Below are 18,683 nucleotides of genomic sequence, written 5' to 3' on the forward strand. Positions count from 1 at the left end.
GAAGAAAAAATAGAGGAATGCGGGTAAGTGGAAGAGTGAAAAAAAAGAGAGAAGGAGACAATCAACGGTATATAATTCCAATATACATAACCTATTATGAATCATGTCATAAAAAGCAATGTGATAAAGTATTAATACTGATTTGTCCATAGTTACTTAGATGGATGTTATGTATAGGAAAAATACTAATAATAAAGATCCTTAAATCAATAAAAAAATAAGGAGATTGACTTTGGAACAATTTGAATTGAGGAGCTCTATTGCAGAGTTCAAGCTTGGCCATTAATGAAGAAGTTATGGGAAGATGGAACTTGTGACTGTAGAAGATCTCCATCCCTTGGTCAAAGGGGCCACACATACCTGAAGAAATAGACACTTGGAAAAATGAAAACCATGGCTTGCATGTACATGAAAGTGCATGTGTTGCTAGTTGATGATTGAAACATTACATGTATGTGGATTAGAACATCTGTCCATATGAAGTCAAGTTAGGCGAGTTGGGTGAGTTTAAAATGATCTCATCAAAAGCTCCAGCCATAGGCTAAGCTAAAATATCCTATCTGGGTCCACAGCCAGGCTGGCTAGTTTCAACCCTGCATGTGTATATACACATGCAGCCATAGATACATAATGTTCCTGTCTGTCCTTCACCAAAAATGCAGGGGAGAGAGAGAGAGAGAGAGAGAGAGAGAGAGAGAGAGAGAGAGAGAGAGAGAGAGAGAGAGAGAGGTCAATGGGTCGAGCCCCAACCACATGGTCAATGGATCATGACCACTGTGACCTATGGTTAATGACACTTTGTCCAAGAGACTCATGGGTCCCATTTTTATAAATGAGTCTCTCTCAACTTTAAGAAATACATTTATGAGCTTGTTGTGATCCCCACTTCATTTCATGTCACCCCCAAATCTCTCCTACCAAATTGCCACATGGAAATGAATTCCTGCCACTCACACATGGCCCACCACTAATAATTCAACCCATACATCTTTCTAAACATGGAATAGGATATGATTGAGACCCTTTGGGTGTGGGGTAGAAATGTGGCACATTTAAGTTAGTTGGGCATTGAACCCCACCCAACCTGGATCGCCCATTAGGCCATCAATGAGCTGGGCCAGATGGCGTGGCCCATCCCATACGTTGAAACAAAAATATTAGAAGACAAGTAGATATGTACACATGTGATTATGTATGTATGTATGCATTCACTAAGTGGGTCGGTCTACTCATACCTTGTGTCCCTTTATTTCATTTTTAGCCCAGAGTTGGGTCATGGTGGGTTGTGTTATATTAATGAGCCTGGCTAAATTACAATTAAATGGGTTGGGTTGGGTTTTGATGAATTTCAAGTGGGTCGGGTCGGATCGGATCATGGGGTTGTGGGTTGCTCTTCAGGACTGGAATCATGCATCGCAGGTTCACCACATCAGTAGCTAGGGGTGGCAATGGGCTGGGTTACCAGACCTGTAGGGTTAGGGATTCACTTCCAAAGTTGGTCCCAAGGGATGGGCTCAGGCTTGAATTTAGGCCCACTTTTTGGGCCTGCCTGGACCATTGATGAATGGCCCAGTCTAAACCTGTCTGGCCCATTGTTCTGCTCCAATCATCAAGTGGGCCACCATTGTACAATTAGAATAGACGGTTTAAAGACACTCATTAACCATACATATGACATTCATTGGATCTGCGTCATGTTACTTGTGATAGATGATGTCTCTTTTGGTACTGTCTATTCGATGATAATTCATGCTAATTTGCTGGAATCTGACGCGCCACCCTTTCCAGCCAATTACCAGATGGCAATCATCAATAGCCCATTCGCTCTCGGTTCCGGAATCTGACACACGAACGCCCCCTTTTAAGGCTTTTTGCAGCATTGAATGATCTCCAAGGAAATAAAAAATAAAAATTCATTGATTTGGCTTCTTGCAAACAATCGATCATTTTAAGAATCTGGTTCCTCTGTTGTTGGGAAACACAAAAATCCTATTCCTTGCATTTTTATTGACCTTCAACATTGGTATTGACATCAAAACTGTTCTAACATAGTAAGATTGAGCTCGGCTAGTTTTTGAAATATCTAGACATGGTCCTGAATAAATGTCTTCAATCTATGCAGAAAGAAATAGGAGACATTGATAGATCAACAGTCATGCTCAATTGATTAAACCACCCCGGGATTAGACATATTGCTCTCTGGGCATTTTGGACCATGATCAGGTCAATCAATCGACAGTAAGTTGAAAAATATCCTGATCTCTCTGGACAGTTTTTGGTGTGTTCGATTGTCAAACATGCGTCTCGATCGATGTCAATCGATCAATAGCATGCGAAACTGCGCAAGTGTACGATTTGTTTCTAATTCTAATTATAATAGTACATATATCGGGTGTGATCGGGATTAGAGTATTTTAAGTGAATGTTAAGACGTTCTTAAAGATTCTAGCAAGAAAAATGTTGGATTTTGGGAGATTTGAAAGAGATTTTTATTGTTGCAAGTTCTCTATATCTTGTAATGTTGTTTCATAGTGAATTGCTCGTCGTTTCATGTTGATATCATTTCCCGCAAGGGTTTTTTAATGTAAAATTCTTGCATTCTCTTTATGTTTTGTTTGCGATTTTATCTTCTTTTTTATTTTTATTTTTATTTTTATTTTTATTTTTATTTTTATTTTTTTAAATTGAATTCGAGTTTGCTTCCACGATATTCTCAGCAAGTCGGGCATGCCAACACTTGTACCACGCATCCAAGATTTATGAATTGTCTTGCCATTAGGGCAAGCTCTATTGGGCCCACCATGATTTTTATTTTTATTTTTATTTTTGTTCTATCCACTCCATCTATGGGTTTCACCAACTCATGGTTAGACATGAGTCCAAACATAATGGAGATCCAACACTTAAATGAGCCACCCCATAGAAACAGTAAGGTTAAAAATGCCTATGGTTAGATCAGTGTTCGCTCAGATTTTATTCCTCTTTCAATATGAAAAGGGAGAATTTATCACACTCACATATAGCCATTATGAGCCAAACCATTTTTTGTGGAGATCCAACCGATCTGCTCATTAGGCGGACCAGACCTATACATTGAGTCAGACCATTAGCTGTCCATTGACATCAATGAAGTGGCCCAGCTGAGGAGTGGATCAAAGTGATTTTTCTCTACAGGTGATCTTTATGGTGTAGCTCATCATTTTCACATAAGGTGCTCAATGAAAGGTGGCCCCCACACATGGCTTTGTAGGTGATGCTTAACCTATAAGAAGTTTTGTAGTGGATACTAGAGGTGGCAATGGGTTAGGCTGCCTCGCAAGCTTGGGTGACCTAGCCCTAAAGGGCCAGGGCTTGAGCCACTAAACTTTGCTTGAGGGCTAGATTAGGACTTGAAATCTAGGTTTAGTAGTAGGGTGTGGCCAGGCTAGGGCCTTTAATGAATAACTTAGCCATTGGGTTCGAGTCCTTACCTCAGTGGTAGACTCTGAGCTCCAACATGAGGTCTTCAGTTCGATACCCATAGGTGGTGAAATCTCACTACGGCATGCATGGGTGTGTATGTCGGGTGGTGCGTGTGAAAAAAGAAAACATAGCCACCTGCCCACCTCAGCCTATTGCCTGGTACACTATATAGTATTAGTATTAATAATGTAGCCTGTAACTCTAGTTTATTAGTGTATATGGTAATATAAGGAGCTTTGATAGTTTGATAAAGTGCGACCATGATAATTAGGCATTTAATTTATTTATTTTTTAAAACTACTTATTTAATATGGAATTTATATTTGGATATATTTTTTCAAATGATTTTTAATAAACTATCCCATTAATTTAAGTATTTGTTATTTTTCATTACCAAATTTAACCCAAGTTGGGATTTGGCTATGAGAGCAAAGGGTGACTACAGTGGGCTCCGGTGTAATGCTTTTATGAAATCCACATTGACAAGCAGGTCCATCACCCCATGTTAGGCCGAGAACCCAAAAATCGGCTTTATTTGTAATTCATGTGGACCACATGATTGGAAAGTGTATGGGACAACCCTCACCCTCCATATTGTTTAGTGGCCCATTTGAATTAGGGATGGGCCTGATATTTCGGCCTTAGATGTAAATTTTGATGTGACATCTAATGATTGGATTTGATATGATGTAATCATCATGGTGGGCTCTAAAATAAATCAAGGGCGGAAATCTCTCTCCTAATTGTTTGCTTTGATGTGGCCCACATGAACCTAACTAGGATTAGACATCTCATGGTCAAAAGTGGACTTCACATATACATTACGTACTGTGGGCTCAAAGCCTCTCCCAATTATTATAAAAAAAGAAAAAAAGAAAAAAAAAAAAAGAAACAAAGATTAATTTAGAAGGAAATTTTATGGGCGGGCAACCCTTGAGTTTTTATGGGTCCACTGTGATGTGTATGTGAGATCCACTCACTGTTAGATGTCAATCTCATGCCAGGACCAAAGACAAAAAATAGGTCCACTCGGGCTTCATATGTGCCACACCAAATGAAATAAGTTGAGAGAGAGGTGTCCATCCTTGATTTACATGACTACCACGTTGATTACATGAAAACCACTCTAGCCATTACATACCACACCAAGATTTAGGGTTGGGGTGCAAAAATTAGGCCCATTTGTGATCGAGGTGAATCATAGATGGTGCTTATTTCCAATCTTGCTTAACATGGACTAACACGCCTGATTATCCCGGTGATTTCATATAAATATAATGGTGGGATACACTTAAGTTGTTCACCCATTTGTAAACTCTGTTGTCAATGTCTTAAATCTATCTAGAACTGGGTATGCCGATGATATCGACAAACCACTCGGGTATATTGATGACATTGATAAACCACTCGATTCCATCGAGCAGATGCCGATACTATTGACAAATGCTCGATTCCATTGAAAAATTTTGGAAAAATCTTAGTTGATTGTTGGATAGTTTTGGATCTTGCTACTGATGCTTCGAAGAATCTTCGATATCATTGACTGGTCCTTGATGGTTGTCGATGCCATTAAAGGTCTCATCGAAGACACGCACAAAATTGTGTAAGTACGCGATTTGTTTCCTATTCCAGTTGGGTAGTATATATACTGTGTGTAATCAGGATTAGGAAAATGATTAGTACTTTCTAAGTTGTTCTTAAGGGTCATGAATAGTTTTATGGCCAAGATGGATTAGAAAAAACCCGATCAGAAGCAAAAGTGATTAGGACCTTAAAACAGACATATCTCGCACACCGGAATGAGTTATCCAACTTACCATATGTGATTTTGGGATAGGATGAGCTAGCGTACGCCGAATTTGTAAAATACCATATTTAATTTCATTTCTTTAATAACTCTTCATTGGGGCTTTGGGAGTTGTGCCTAATATGAAAAGTGCTTAGAATAATTAAGAGAATCATAGGGTTGAGTCAAATAGGACATTTACTATCTTTGGCTGAAAACCGTGATGACTGGTAGACATCACAACCGTCTATAAATAGTAGGTTTACTATTTATAGTAAGTCATGATTTCTAAGAGTTTTAGTTGTAGTTTAATTCCAAAACTTATTCCAAGGCTTAGTATCCTAATTTAAAGGGTTGTAATCTCGTTTGTTTGGATCATTAATCGATTTACGAATTATTTAAAATTTATTTATATTTTCCTTATATTTTTCTTTGCGGATTCGAGAAATCTATGTGAGGAGTCTAGAGAAGCTCGGTGGATTCGGAGTAGTTATCCTTAGAGAAGACGGAGCTTGACCTCATCAGGTCCATCCTTCTGTCATACATACACCAGGGCCTTCACCTATATCAAGCTTGAGACAAGTACAACCAGTGGGATTTGAGTGGGCCCCATCTTTGACAGTACCATCAAATCAAATCCCACAATGACCATCTACTCCTCATATGTGTGGGTGTCATTAAAAAATAAAAATAAAAATCCCACAATGTCATTCCTGTGTGGAGCTGAAGGGGCAAAAGCGAGTACAAATTTCATAACTGACTAATATTCTTTCATTGGAAAAAAAAAAACATAGATTATTGGGTATCGGTAAATTCAACCTCCAACAATTTTCACTTCATGCTAATATGTTGTGTTTGAAGGAGGAAAATAAAAAATGAATCACTTAAAGATTAAGAATCCGAGACATGAAAGTGGTGGACACCATCAAGAAAATCATCTAAAGTAAAACTCATAATGGCACATTCGTTGGGTAGGCCACACAGATTCACGGTGACAAAACATCATCCATTGTAGCTCTCCTAATGTGGCCCACCATTTGCACAACTCAGATGCTATAAAAGAATGACCCATTTGCGGTCAGCAATACAAGGTCACATGTGAACATTTCTCTCACCTTATCAAGATGGACCCAAAACTCCTAAGAAAGGGAGCAGATTGCTTATGACATATTTGGCCACATAGATATTCGTGTGCCAACCCCACTTGAGGCTTACGGAGATGTCTTTGACCAATCCACTCTGTTCATTTATTTTGAAAGACCACAATAGGACATGGATCTAAGAAACGGAAGTAGATTGCATCTACCTTGCTTGGATAATACGTCATCCGACCAAATCTGTATGGCCCACCATGATGAATCTGTTTATCTATGTTATCCATTCCTTTTCTCATATCATGTTAAGGTATATCAAGGTATGAGCCTCTCAAATCATGTTGAGATATATTAAGCCAAAAATGAGGTAGATCTGTCGTTCTCCTGCTATTGTGGATTACACTAGAGATAACTTGCATTTAATACAACTCAAGCTTACTATTACACCCATATCCATAGCTCAACTGGCAGATTGAGTGGAGATACCTGGTTTCAATACTTAGGTCTTGGTATTGATCCCTACCGGGGGTGGCTAACATGGAGTGTGTGTAAAACACCCCCCCGCCGCCCAATAGATATTCGTGTGCCAACCCCACTTGGGGCTTATGGAGATGTCTGTGATAAACCCACTCTATTCATTTATTTTGAAAGACCACAATAGGACATGGATCTAAGAAACGAAAGTAGATTGCGTCTACCTTGCTTGGATAATATGTCGTCCGACCGAATCTGTATGGCCCACCATGATGAATCTGTTTATCTATATTATCCATTCCTTTTCTCATATCATGTTAAGGTATATCAAGGTATGAGCCTCTCATATCATGTTGAGATATATTAAGCCAAAAATGAGGTAGATCTATCGCTCTCCTGCTATTGTGGATTACGCTAGAGATAACTTGCATTTCATACAACTCAAGCTTATTATTACACCCATATCCATAGCTCAACAGGCAAACTGAGTGGAGATACCTGGTTTCAACACTTGAGGTCCCCCCCCCCCCCCCCCCCCCAAAAAAAAAGGAAAAAACTCAAGCTTACTATTTAATGTGGTTAATTCATTGGAGAGTTGGATCTACATCATTTTTAGGCATATATCTTAACATGATCTAAAAAAAGATGGGTGGTGAGGATAAATAAATACATCATGGTGGCCTCACATAAAACTAATCAAACAACTTATTATCCAAGTGGGTTGGATGTAGTCCGTTTCACTAAAAATCAGACAGATCAAAAACTCAAGTGGGCCATACTACCCTTACTGTGGGGCTCACCTTGATGGTGTTTTGTATATTCATGCCGTTCATTTGTTTCTTCAAATCATTTTAGGATGTGGTTCAAAAATTAAGTAGATCTAAATCTTAGGTGGACCGTGCCACATGAAGCAATGGTAATTGAGTGCCTCACCATTTAAAATTCCAAAGGGGCCATGGTAAGGTTTTGGTAATGTATATTTGCTACTGTGTCAAGAGTACCTTGACTGATGAAGGGGAAATACAGAGACTAGCTTTATTCAAAACTTTTTCTCCCCACAAAGTTTTTAACAGTCCTTCATCATTGCATCTAGGGATGTAGTCTACCTGACATTTTGATTAGGGTGGTACACGAACCGAGTTAGCCTGGTTAGCTCACTCGACTCGGCTTGAAAAAGCTCAATTTGAAATTGAGTTCGAGCAGAGTTTGAGCTGATTTTTTTAGCTTGAAAAAAATTCGAACCGAGTTCGTACTTGCCCAAGCGTGACTCAACTTAAATCGAACCCCAACTCAAATCAATCTAGTTTGGCGACTCAATTATTTTGATATTGATGTTGCACACCAAGTGTTTTATGAAATGACTCAACAAATTGTCAGCAAGTGGCGAGAAATGTCTGGATATGAAACAAGTACTCCTATATCTTGATTTTAATGTTGCTAACCGGCTATTTGCTGAAATACATGGAAATTATTGCTTTTGTTTTATATACCATGAGAAATTAAAGATACACTCCTGTGTTTGTGAAAATGCCCCACAGGTGAACTCGAATTGATCTTGGCTTGAACTTGCCCGGGCTGCTAACCGAACTGAGCTGAGCTGGCCAGTCAAGCTCAAGGACCGAGTTTGAGCCAAGTTTGAACTGGGGTCAGCTAGTGGCCAAGCGGAGTCGAACTGGGCGCAGCTTGACTCGGTTTGATTGGCGTACACCTCTAATTTTGATCTTTTTAAGATTTTGCACCGCCTATTAAAATGAGTCGTAAAAACAGATGGGTGGCGTAGATATACAACAAATCCATCGTGTGAGCCCTGCACGGTTAAGGTAACTAACAGCTAATCCCTACCTCCCGAATCGAACTGCAGCCTAGCGTAGGGCACATGGACAATTTATGAGCGCCTGCGTATAAAGCATCGTACTATGTTAGAGTATCAAGTAACTCCCCAGTACCAAAATCCTCTCCGCATTATCCGGTGCATTATTACAAATTTACAATAATACCCACATATTACAAACATGATACTCAGATGCTTGGAAAGGTATTTTCGTCCATTATCAACAGAAAACCCTATTTCAACGCCAATTACCTAAACATCTCCGCATTATCCGGGAACAAAAACCTCCCACGAAAATGACCATAATACCCATGAAGAACGAGTCGTATGACGTATTTCCTACAACTAGCCGTTGATTCCAGTGGCATTTCTGTCACTAAAGCGAATAACCTTTTCGACGCGTCACGACAAAGGTAGAGCTGTGGAAATATCGAAACAGTTCATTCATGGGAATACGGCCCCGGCCTCACCCAAGATGGTACGACCATTATGGTGGGGCCCACCTAGATGAATGTATTGTATATCCATTCTGTCTATCTGTTTTTAAATATCATTTTCTGTCAAAAATTGAAGTAGATCCCAAATCTCTAGTGGACCATAGCACAGGAAATAGTGGTGATTAAGCGTTCTACAATTAAAAACTTACTAGGGCCTACCGAATATTTTCCATAATTTTTATTTTCCATCCAACCTGTCGATAAGATTAAATAAACATGGATAAAGGGATATAATAAATATCAGATTGATCCAAAAAATTTTGGCCCATTAATAGTCATTCACCCTTGTTTCCCATGTTATGGTACAATAAGAATTATATCTGCTTAATTTTTAGTACCATGCTCTAAAATAATACGAAAAAACGGATGAATGGAGTGGATATAGAATATATACATTAAGGTTATCCCCGGTATAAGCGACGCACCATCTTGGGTTAGGCCGAGGCCGCACGTAATCCGCTCCCCATCCCGGAACTGAAGAGCAGAAACCTGGTCAAGTGGTCTTATAAGAGGCTGCCACGTAACCAGAATCTTTTTGGGTTACGGAAAAAAGGAAAAGAAGAAAGCATGAATACCGCATGAGTACTTTCAAATCGTAGTCCGCGGGACATCCATCACATCCATCCATCTAGCGGGTCTCGGTAGCCAAAAGCGGATTGGATTGGACCAGGGTGTGGACGCAGATTAGGTGCGACACCGGATCCAACCTTGTGAGTGCAACCCTGACCGTGGGGCCCACCTTGATGTATGTGTTGTATATCCATGCCGTCAATCCACTTTGCCAGCCCATTTTAGAGATGGGTCCAAAAAAAAAATAAAAATGAAGCAGATATAAATCTCAAGTGGACCACATCAATGGTCATTAAACGGCGACCACTAAAAACTTCATAAGGTCCACCTATCCACCTCGTTGATTAGCTCGGTTAGCTACAACATATAAAATCATGTCTAAAATCTCATAACATGATACAAATGGCCTGAATTTTCTAGTGTTTATTCATCCTAATAAGGCACATATTTTAAGTGGATTGGACTGCATGAAAGAAAATATTTTAAGTGGATTGGACTGCATGAAAGAAAAGGATTTGGGTAGATGCAAGCCACCTACTTTATTACATTTGAAAGTCAGCTACAACTTAAAAACTTAAAGAGGATTCAAATGACACTTAAAAATTCTCAATGGCCAAAACATGTTGGCTCACTTGGAAAAATGAGTCTATGCACATGATGGACTGATTGGATGTCATTTGCACATCATCAATGTAGGCCCCACACATCACGTTTGAAGTTAAGATTAACCCACGTCAGCTTTGCTAATTTCTAGTGGATCTGGCCTCTTTTCCATCAAGCTCCAGGGACAATTGCTCACATTCCATTAATACACGGTTAGGATTATCGTACTTGACTATCCATATTTCAGAATATATATGGGCCCATGTACGACGGTCAGGTGTCGTTCCGACTACAAATTCGGGTACTCGCGGAGACTACCGAACCCATCAGGAATATATAGTAAGTCTCCACGTAAAAAATAAAAAAGAAAAACGTTTGGATTTTTCGGTGAAAAGAAACTGCAGTGTGATAGTTCTTGCTTCGTTCTTCTCCTCACCTTTGATTCAGAAGCTTATACACTGTTGGCTTTCTATGTGAGTTCTCTCTCTCTCTCTCTCTTTCTCTCTCTCTCTCACATCGTCGGCACATTTTCTCTCCCTAGAAATTCAGAGATATTTAAGTAGATGTTTTTTTTTTCCCTTTCCTGATTAATTTTATAGTTGCTTGATTTTCGTTTTTTTTCTAATCCTTGGAGAATTGCTAGTTGGAGGTTATTATTATTATTATTATTGAAATTTTCAGTATAATTCAAAGCAATTTATATGAGTTTTGATTTTGTTTGATGCTTCATGTGTTCTTCCCATTTTGGTTTGTTTGGATTTTCTCTTTCGTTCTTTAGGAGCCGTTTAGATGCCTTTAACTTGTGTAAAATGTAAGAAAGTTACAGGTAACTTTGTTACGGGTGGTGTTTTGGGGAGGAAAGTTACTGGCTAACTTTTTTTACAAGAAAAAGTTGTGAAAATCTCACAGGCAGTGAGGCTGAGTTTCAACTTACCTGTAACTTTGAAACATGTTTTATTTCAGTGTAATTTGAGAGAATGAGGGAATAAGGTGATATGTATTTATCTATTGAAATTTTCTGTTATTTGATGTTTGCTTGATGGGTTTTGGTGTTTTGGGTTAGTGCATTCTGTTTTGAGCTGTTTGGATGAGTTGGGTTGTTTTCTATTCATTTCTTGAAGAATGTCGCCAGGTGAATTTTTTTGGTGGGATTTCATCTTTCTACTTCTGTTTGAATGAGCGAAATGAAGTATTGATTTCAGGGGTTTCCGTTTGTGTTTAGTCGTTACTTTTGAGGCCTGGTTTGTTTTGTTCTTTTGGGTTTTTTGAATTTTCAATTTTTTTTCTTCTCTTTATTTTAGACGGGTTGGCTGAGGAGTTGGGTATTGAATTTGGGCATATTTGGACACTCCCCATTCCACAGATGGGAATATCTGTATTTCATCTCATCCTCAATTTGAGGGAGGAAGTACATTTTACTAGACCATGAAAAACGCATGTGGAAGGGTGTGGGCTACTGTTCCATCCATGTTTCTGGCCCTGATTTACAGATGGGCAGCTAATGTCGATTTACAGATGGGCAGCTAATGTCATTTCATCCGAAATTAGATGGCTGATAACAGATGCATGTGTATCCATCGCTTGTTTGGATTGACAGCCTGACATTTGTTCTTTTGAGTTTATTTGGATTTTCTGTTGATTTATTTTTGGTGGTGATAATTAGGTTGTTGAATCAGGAATTTAGAGGGATTTTCTTGGGTTTCATTTTAGTCATACAAATTCTTCATTTGGAATATTTTTTGAATTATTTTAATATTATATTATATAGATCATCGCAGGAAATTTTCTATTTGGTGTAATTCGTATTGAAAATGGGAGTAAGGATTCTTGCATTTACTTTGAACTTAGCTGCTAATTCAAAGAATGATGCGTTCTCTTTTGAGTTTGTAAATTTTCGAGGTTGATTTGATAGTAAGAGTTGCCTAATTACCAAAGATCGGATGCAATTGAATATTTACTTGTTATATAGCAGCTTTGGAATTTGGTAGAGTACATATATCACACTTTGTAGGTCTGCAATGAATTCATATATTTGTTTTCTATTAAAATATAGCTGATTTGCAGCACGAGGACGACTATCTGATCATCAAGGCCCTGTCATTTCACTTGTCCTGGTGGGCCCAAGTGAATTGCCCACACCAACCAGTTATTTCGTTATGGATGATTTTCTTGATCAAATCATCTTGTCTTCGTCATGGATGGATGTGAACCCTGCTGCCTGTTCATCTTGGGTTGATGGAAGTACAGCTCAAAGAAATGGCTTAGCAGCCGATTCAATGGTATATGATGGGAACGAGAAGAACTCACCAACAAGTATAGTTGCCTCAGGCCATGTCATTGGGAGCTTAGCTGCTCATGGGCTGCCTAGACATGTGGAGCATGATGGTTCTCCTATTCTAGCTAGCAGGAACTCGACCTATTGCATCAGTCATGGGATATTTACAGGAGGAACCCAACTGCGACAAGAGCATCCGGATCATGTATCAATTCCATCCCGCCATGACGAATCCCATCTCTCAATACAGGAACTGATAGAGAATAGCCCGATGACCAGATCCTCAAGCCTGCATGAGTCCATTTCACCACTATGGCCACTATCATACAAGGGTATATCTTCTCTGCCTCCAGTCATGGGGGAAGGTAAACTACAACATCTTGGCTTGCAAGGAGAATCTGTGGAAGGCGATGCTAATATTACACAAAAAAGATCCTATGGGAAGAAACTCCAACTGCTGGACAATTTTCCTGCAGCTTCAGTTAATGTATGAATTCAATTTGGAGAATTAGAAAAGATATCAAAGAGGACCCTCTCTTAGCGACATGTGAGAGTGTGGGATAAGCCTGTGAGATTCAGGGCGTTCATTGGGCAGGCTGAAGATGCAATGACCCAAGTATTGGGCTGGTTCCTTCGTTGGGCTGCACTTGTGCATTGAATGTGGATTGTAGTTTAAGTTATTTTAATTGTCCATTCCTACCTTAATCATGCAGCCCACCTGATGAACAACCAGACTGATTTTGAGCCAGGGCACATAAAAGGCTGGGCCCATGATGAATGCCCCAGATCATGCGCAGGCATGTCATGGTAGTCATGATAGCATGTGTTCATATTCTTAGCAAGGACTCTTTCCCCTAATGTTTGGTATGCTTCCGTAACATTATAGGATCAAGATGATCTGCAAAGCTGTCTTTCGCCTCGTTTTACTGCTGGTCCACCTACATTGAGCAGAGCTACGCCTGGATTGCAGTCTCATCCGCAGGTGCCATATACTCTAGTTATTCAGTGCTTCTGCTATATACTTCTCTGGTAGAGCTCAGCTATGGCTATTCATGTGGGATATTGAATCATGCCCTCCCCTTGGCGTGATCCGGCCTGTTCGTCAGGTGGGCTGTTCTATATGGCCCAAAAGACGGGCCATTCTAGTTATCAGGTGGGGCCATGCCTACACGTCAAATGTGGACCATAACCATTGCTCAGTTTTTTAAATTGTCCGTTTTCTTCATTGACGTATGGTCCACTTGATGAGTGGACATGCTTGAACTTCAGTCCACAGCTCATTCATGGCAGGGAGATGATCCAGAACTTGCACACGTTTTCCCATTAAAAAACCGAAAGGGAGGGAGGGAGTGATAGTTCTACCCAAAATCCCACTCTCTTGAGTTGCCATTTCTTTTCCCCATCTCATAATTTCCTCTTTGTTGAGGGGGAGCACGACTCAAAAATCTAATCTCACCATCTGGTAATTTCTTTTTGTTAAGAGCTCCCCTACAATTTCCATATCCAGTTGTAACAATCTACAGGAAGAAGATTCGAACAAGCATTATATGTACCAACCTTCGGTTTCTCAATTACAACCTCCGCCAGCTGCTGCTACTGGGTGCAATGGAGCAGTAAAACCACGGGTGAGAGCACGCCGTGGTCAGGCCACAGATCCACATAGTATTGCTGAACGGGTTAGTATACGATATTACTATCATCTGAGACAGATATATTGATAGATAAAAAGAGTCATATTTGTCGCAATTTTATTTTATTTACAATGTAGCCCACTTAAGAATGTTCTAGGCAGTTTGCATTCTTGAATTTGGTGTAGTTTTAGAATGTGATTTTTCAAAATTGGGAAGTTCGTTGATTTTTTTTTTTTTTTAAAACTTAATATACAAATGCAGCTACGGAGAGAGAAAATTGCTGAACGGATGAAGAGCTTGCAAGAACTTGTCCCAAATTCTAATAAGGTATGGTTTCACTTTGGCGTTAGTTCTTAATGCATGCCATTTTCGACCCGAATCTTTTCATGAAATTCACAAAGGGCGCTTTTTAATTCTCATTCATAGGTTCAGTTCTTGGTTTCTATGTGGCTTCTGCCCCTGACCAGACACAGGAAAGGGTGCGTTTGGATGCTCAATTGAACTGAATTGTGATAATCCAATTCTATATAGGGTAAATGAACAAAGTTGGGGTTCCTCAAATTGAAATCATAATGACAACCAAACCCCTAATTTCAGTTCCATGTTCTTCAAGTTGGATCTTAAATGATTGTAATTTCAATTTTGGGGCCAGTCCCTCATTATGAATGGAGTGGGCGTATCCCCACTTTGGTTATTTTCACATGATTGAGTTATTGTAGTTCGATCGATCAAGCATCCAAATACATCCCAATGCTTTCCCTATCCCCAAACGATAGCTAAAGATCTCATTCCTGGTAGTCTAGAATCCTTCACTCTCACCTGTAAATCCTCTTAGCTTTGAAGTAAATTTGGAGAGAACTGAATTACCTTCACTACAGGAGAAAACATGGCTTCATCGTTGTAAAAGCTGTAGCGATCCAAGCATAGTTGTAAAATAAACAATGTCTTAGTTCGAAAAAATTATCTTTAAGAGCTTTTGGTATTTTTTTACCCAAGTCTTGAGGAATGAGAAGTTTGTTTACCCAAGTCTTGAGGAATGAGAAGTTTGTGTGTGTGTGTGTGTGTGTGTGTGTGTGTGTGTGTTGGGGGTATGTACTGCTGTCACTGGAATTGGAGAGATGCTCAATCTTCCACCTTTTTTTGTGCAGATGGACAAGGCGTCGATGCTTGATGATATCACTGACTATGTCAAATTCCTTCAGCTGCAAGTCAAGGTCAGGACAATAGGCATCGAGTTTGAATCCATCAAGAAGAACATTTTTTTCATCTCTAGCTGGGTGACCTGATCTTGGACATCTGTAAATGTAGGTTCTAAGCATGAGCAGGCTGGGTGCTGCGGGAGCCGTTGTTCCATTGATTACAGATGTTCTATCCGAGGTGCTACATTCTACTTTATTTTCATTAAAATCTATTTTACTTTTGAATATGTATGCGATGATTGTTTAACTCTCACATGAGGATTTTAGTAGTACCCACCTTATTTCAAGGAATGATAAAAATCTTAAGACCCTGTTTGGTAGACACCTAAAAATGAGTTAATCTCATTGTAGTTAACAGTAATAACTAATACATAATTACTCTTAACTAAAATGAGATGAACTCATTTTTGGCATCTAGAAAACAGGGCCTTAATAGCAAAATTCAAAAAGTTTGAATTGATTCACAAATGGGTCTTTTCAGTTTTCCAATTAGATTCTCTGGGTCAGTTAAAAACTCTCCAATCTTAAAGAAGATAAGCAGGATCCCAGCCAAACCACAAATCTTGGGATTTCACAGTCGGTTAATTGGGTTTTGAACAATGCTTAAGAGATCAATTATATGGAAAACCTTGTTTTTTCAGGGATTAAAACGACTCTAAATACACATGAATCTGTTTTCTAATTATAACTAAATGACATTCTTGAGAAAAAAATTTCTTTCTTTCTTTCCTTCATCATCATCTTCTTCTTTTTCTTCCTTTTCTACTTCCTCAGTTGCAAGAAACACGTTCTCCGGGCCTTCTTTTCTTTTCTTGTTTAAAAACACCCCTAGATGATTCCATTGATAACATTAGAGTTTACCTTCTAACAAAAGTTAGTGCTCCATTTACATAAATGTGGTCCCAATAAGCTTTTCTGAAAGTTGAAAAGAAAAATAAATCATACGGTTTCCGACATGTTCACATCCATGAACTTTGGATTCAAGTACATGTTCTACGTAATATCATGTTTGGTTTTCTGGGGGTGGCTTATGTTTAGGAGTTCTATGCAGTGACGAAAAGCATGATTTGGCACTTTTGAAACTCGCAACTCAACTCAATCAACACTTGATCAAGTTAAATGGGTAATTTGATTTCCACCTGAGAACAGTAAAAAACATGTCGAGTGTTTCAAAACTAAAAGAAAAAAAAAAAAGAAAAAGAAAAGAAAGCACAAGTTTTCTAAAGATGTAACATTTGGTCAAGTAGTTTTAGATTTAGATTCAAATTGACTCAGATTCGGATCATTGAATCTGCATTTTGAGTTTCAGATTTTCTAAACATTGGTCCCAAGTAACTATAGCCAGACCCCAGTCAATACCTTGAAAGAAATGTGTATATACGATGATTATTTCTGATGAGAATTCTATTGCAAAGACTATTCTAATTCTCTATTGGATTTGAATTCCAAAGGGCTCTACTCTACTTCTATCACCATCGGGCAGACAGGAAACCGACCTTTCTGAATCATCGGACAACATTGCCTTCGAGCAAGAAGTAGTGAAGCTGATGGGATCTAATGTAGCCGCTGCCATGCAATACCTTCAGACCAAAGGCCTCTGCCTCATGCCTATTGCTCTTGCAGCTGCCATCTCTGGCAGGAAGGCAACTTCCAATAAGGTTTCCGCTGCTAGAAAGAGTCCTGGAACAGCCCACGGTTTAATTTCACCAAGCAGCAGCTCAGCCAGTGCTGGGACCCAGACCTTGTCCTCTGGCAGTTAGAGCACGACAAAGGAGAATATGGCCAGTAACATCCATGGTGAAGATACCATCATTGATGACTGTAATGGGGCTGTTGTTAAACAGGAGGAAATGCAGAAATCTGCACACAATATAAGAGTTTTGAAACCATTGGGATAGCTGAACCGGTATCTTCATTTTTCTCTTTGAAATCAGGAGGTTGGTTGTTTTTTAGCTTTATTCACACTAGTAAACTTCTTTTTGATTTTTGAAATTTAGCTAGTAGTTGTATATGTGCCAATATACATGCGTTCATATGTACATGTGCTTGTATACACATGTATATGTAGTTGTATGTATACGTTTTTATGAGAAAATGAAGCCCAATGCATAAATGAACTATCTCCTTTCTTCAATTGAGATTTATTTATTTATTTATTTATTTTTTTCCACTTTACGGAAGTGAGTTTGGGTTTGTAGCTTTTATGTAACTGTTGCTTAGATGCCTATGTAAACCATAGTTCTAAAACTTGGTGAATCAACTCAAAACTCAGCCGAGTCAACCCAAATTGATGAGATTTTGAGCCGAGTCACCATGAAACTCAATTATGAGGTTTAATTCGGCGTGACTCGCCGAGTCAACTCGATGATTCAGTCGACTCTACACAACTTGCCATGACTTGAACCGAGTCACTCGCTTTGAAATTGTTTTTAATAAAAGGAGGAGGGTTTGATCCCAAGACCTCTATCATAAGTACTAATGTCTTTGATGGGCATGCCAACCGCTGTTGCTAGTTATTTCTTCTTCTTCTTCTTTTTTAAATTACATTTTACCCCTATATGACATTATAAATATTGATGATAATTATTAAATTAATTAAACATATCAAGTCAAGTAAAGATTCATCTGAGTCTTTGAGTCAACCAGACCTGGTTGAACATCAAGTCAGTTGAATTTCTGAGTTTTTGAACTATGAAATACACACACTTAACATATATGAATCTGAATGTATTTTTGTAATAGTTTTGAGAGCTGAAGCTAAGATATGAATTGGATAGTTTCTACTCTTTAGTCCTAGCACTGAACTGAGTTTTAGGTATTGGAATTTAGGTAGCTGTTGTAAGATGCCAATGCATCTCTACTATATACAATGTGAGTAGCAAACAGATAATTTTGCCCATGAAATTAGTTTGAAGAGAAGTAAACTTTGAGATTTAACAGGACATTAGAAGGGATTTTGAACATAGGTATTTAGGGAAGTTTTTGAAAGTGTCATTCTTATCAACGTACAACTCGGATTTTACTCTCTTTGTATCAGTGGATTTTGTGAGCACGGGGCATTCCTGCCATTTTTCTTTCATGTGAGTAGCGAGTACCCGTTCTCTCCCTTATCCCTATTCAGCAGCCTCTCTCTCTCTCTCTCTCTCTCTCTCTCTCTCTCACACACACACACACACACACACACACACACACACAAACACACATGGCAGGTGTAGTTGTTGATCGTCTTTCAATCCAGTGGTCCAGGAGATGGCCCATAGT

The 18,683-nt window shown here is 39.0% G+C and overlaps 1 protein-coding gene across 3 annotated transcripts; it reads left to right on the top strand.

The window, feature by feature from the left end:
• The first annotated feature begins 10,660 nt into the window (after positions 1-10,660).
• On the top strand, positions 10,661-17,540 carry LOC131227040 (transcription factor LRL3-like). Of its 3 annotated transcripts, none has more exons than XM_058222732.1 (8): positions 10,661-10,790; positions 12,382-13,079; positions 13,479-13,574; positions 14,116-14,268; positions 14,485-14,550; positions 15,372-15,437; positions 15,532-15,600; positions 16,874-17,540. In XM_058222732.1, the coding sequence occupies exons 2-8, from the start codon at positions 12,474-12,476 to the stop codon at positions 17,180-17,182; spliced, it is 1,365 nt and encodes a 454-aa protein (XP_058078715.1). In that variant the 5' UTR covers positions 10,661-10,790; positions 12,382-12,473; the 3' UTR covers positions 17,183-17,540. The 3 variants fall into 3 exon arrangements, with proteins under 3 accessions (XP_058078715.1, XP_058078717.1, XP_058078716.1); XM_058222733.1 differs by having other exon boundaries at positions 10,699-10,790; positions 12,371-13,079; XM_058222734.1 differs by lacking the exon at positions 13,479-13,574.
• Positions 17,541-18,683: the final 1,143 nt, after the last annotated feature.

Source organism: Magnolia sinica, chromosome 15 (assembly GCF_029962835.1).
Source record: "Magnolia sinica isolate HGM2019 chromosome 15, MsV1, whole genome shotgun sequence".
NCBI classification, from domain to species: domain Eukaryota; kingdom Viridiplantae; phylum Streptophyta; class Magnoliopsida; order Magnoliales; family Magnoliaceae; genus Magnolia; species Magnolia sinica.

What these genes read in the sequence shown, in the direction of transcription:
- LOC131227040 (XM_058222732.1), top strand. Translation starts at nt 12,474, where the DNA reads ATGGATGATTTTCTTGATCAAATCATCTTGTCTTCGTCATGGATGGAT. An exon ending in TTCCTGCAGCTTCAGTTAAT is followed by an intron (nt 13,080 to 13,478) that starts GTATGAATTCAA and finishes GTAACATTATAG; the next exon opens with GATCAAGATGATCTGCAAAG. An exon ending in GATTGCAGTCTCATCCGCAG is followed by an intron (nt 13,575 to 14,115) that starts GTGCCATATACT and finishes AACAATCTACAG; the next exon opens with GAAGAAGATTCGAACAAGCA.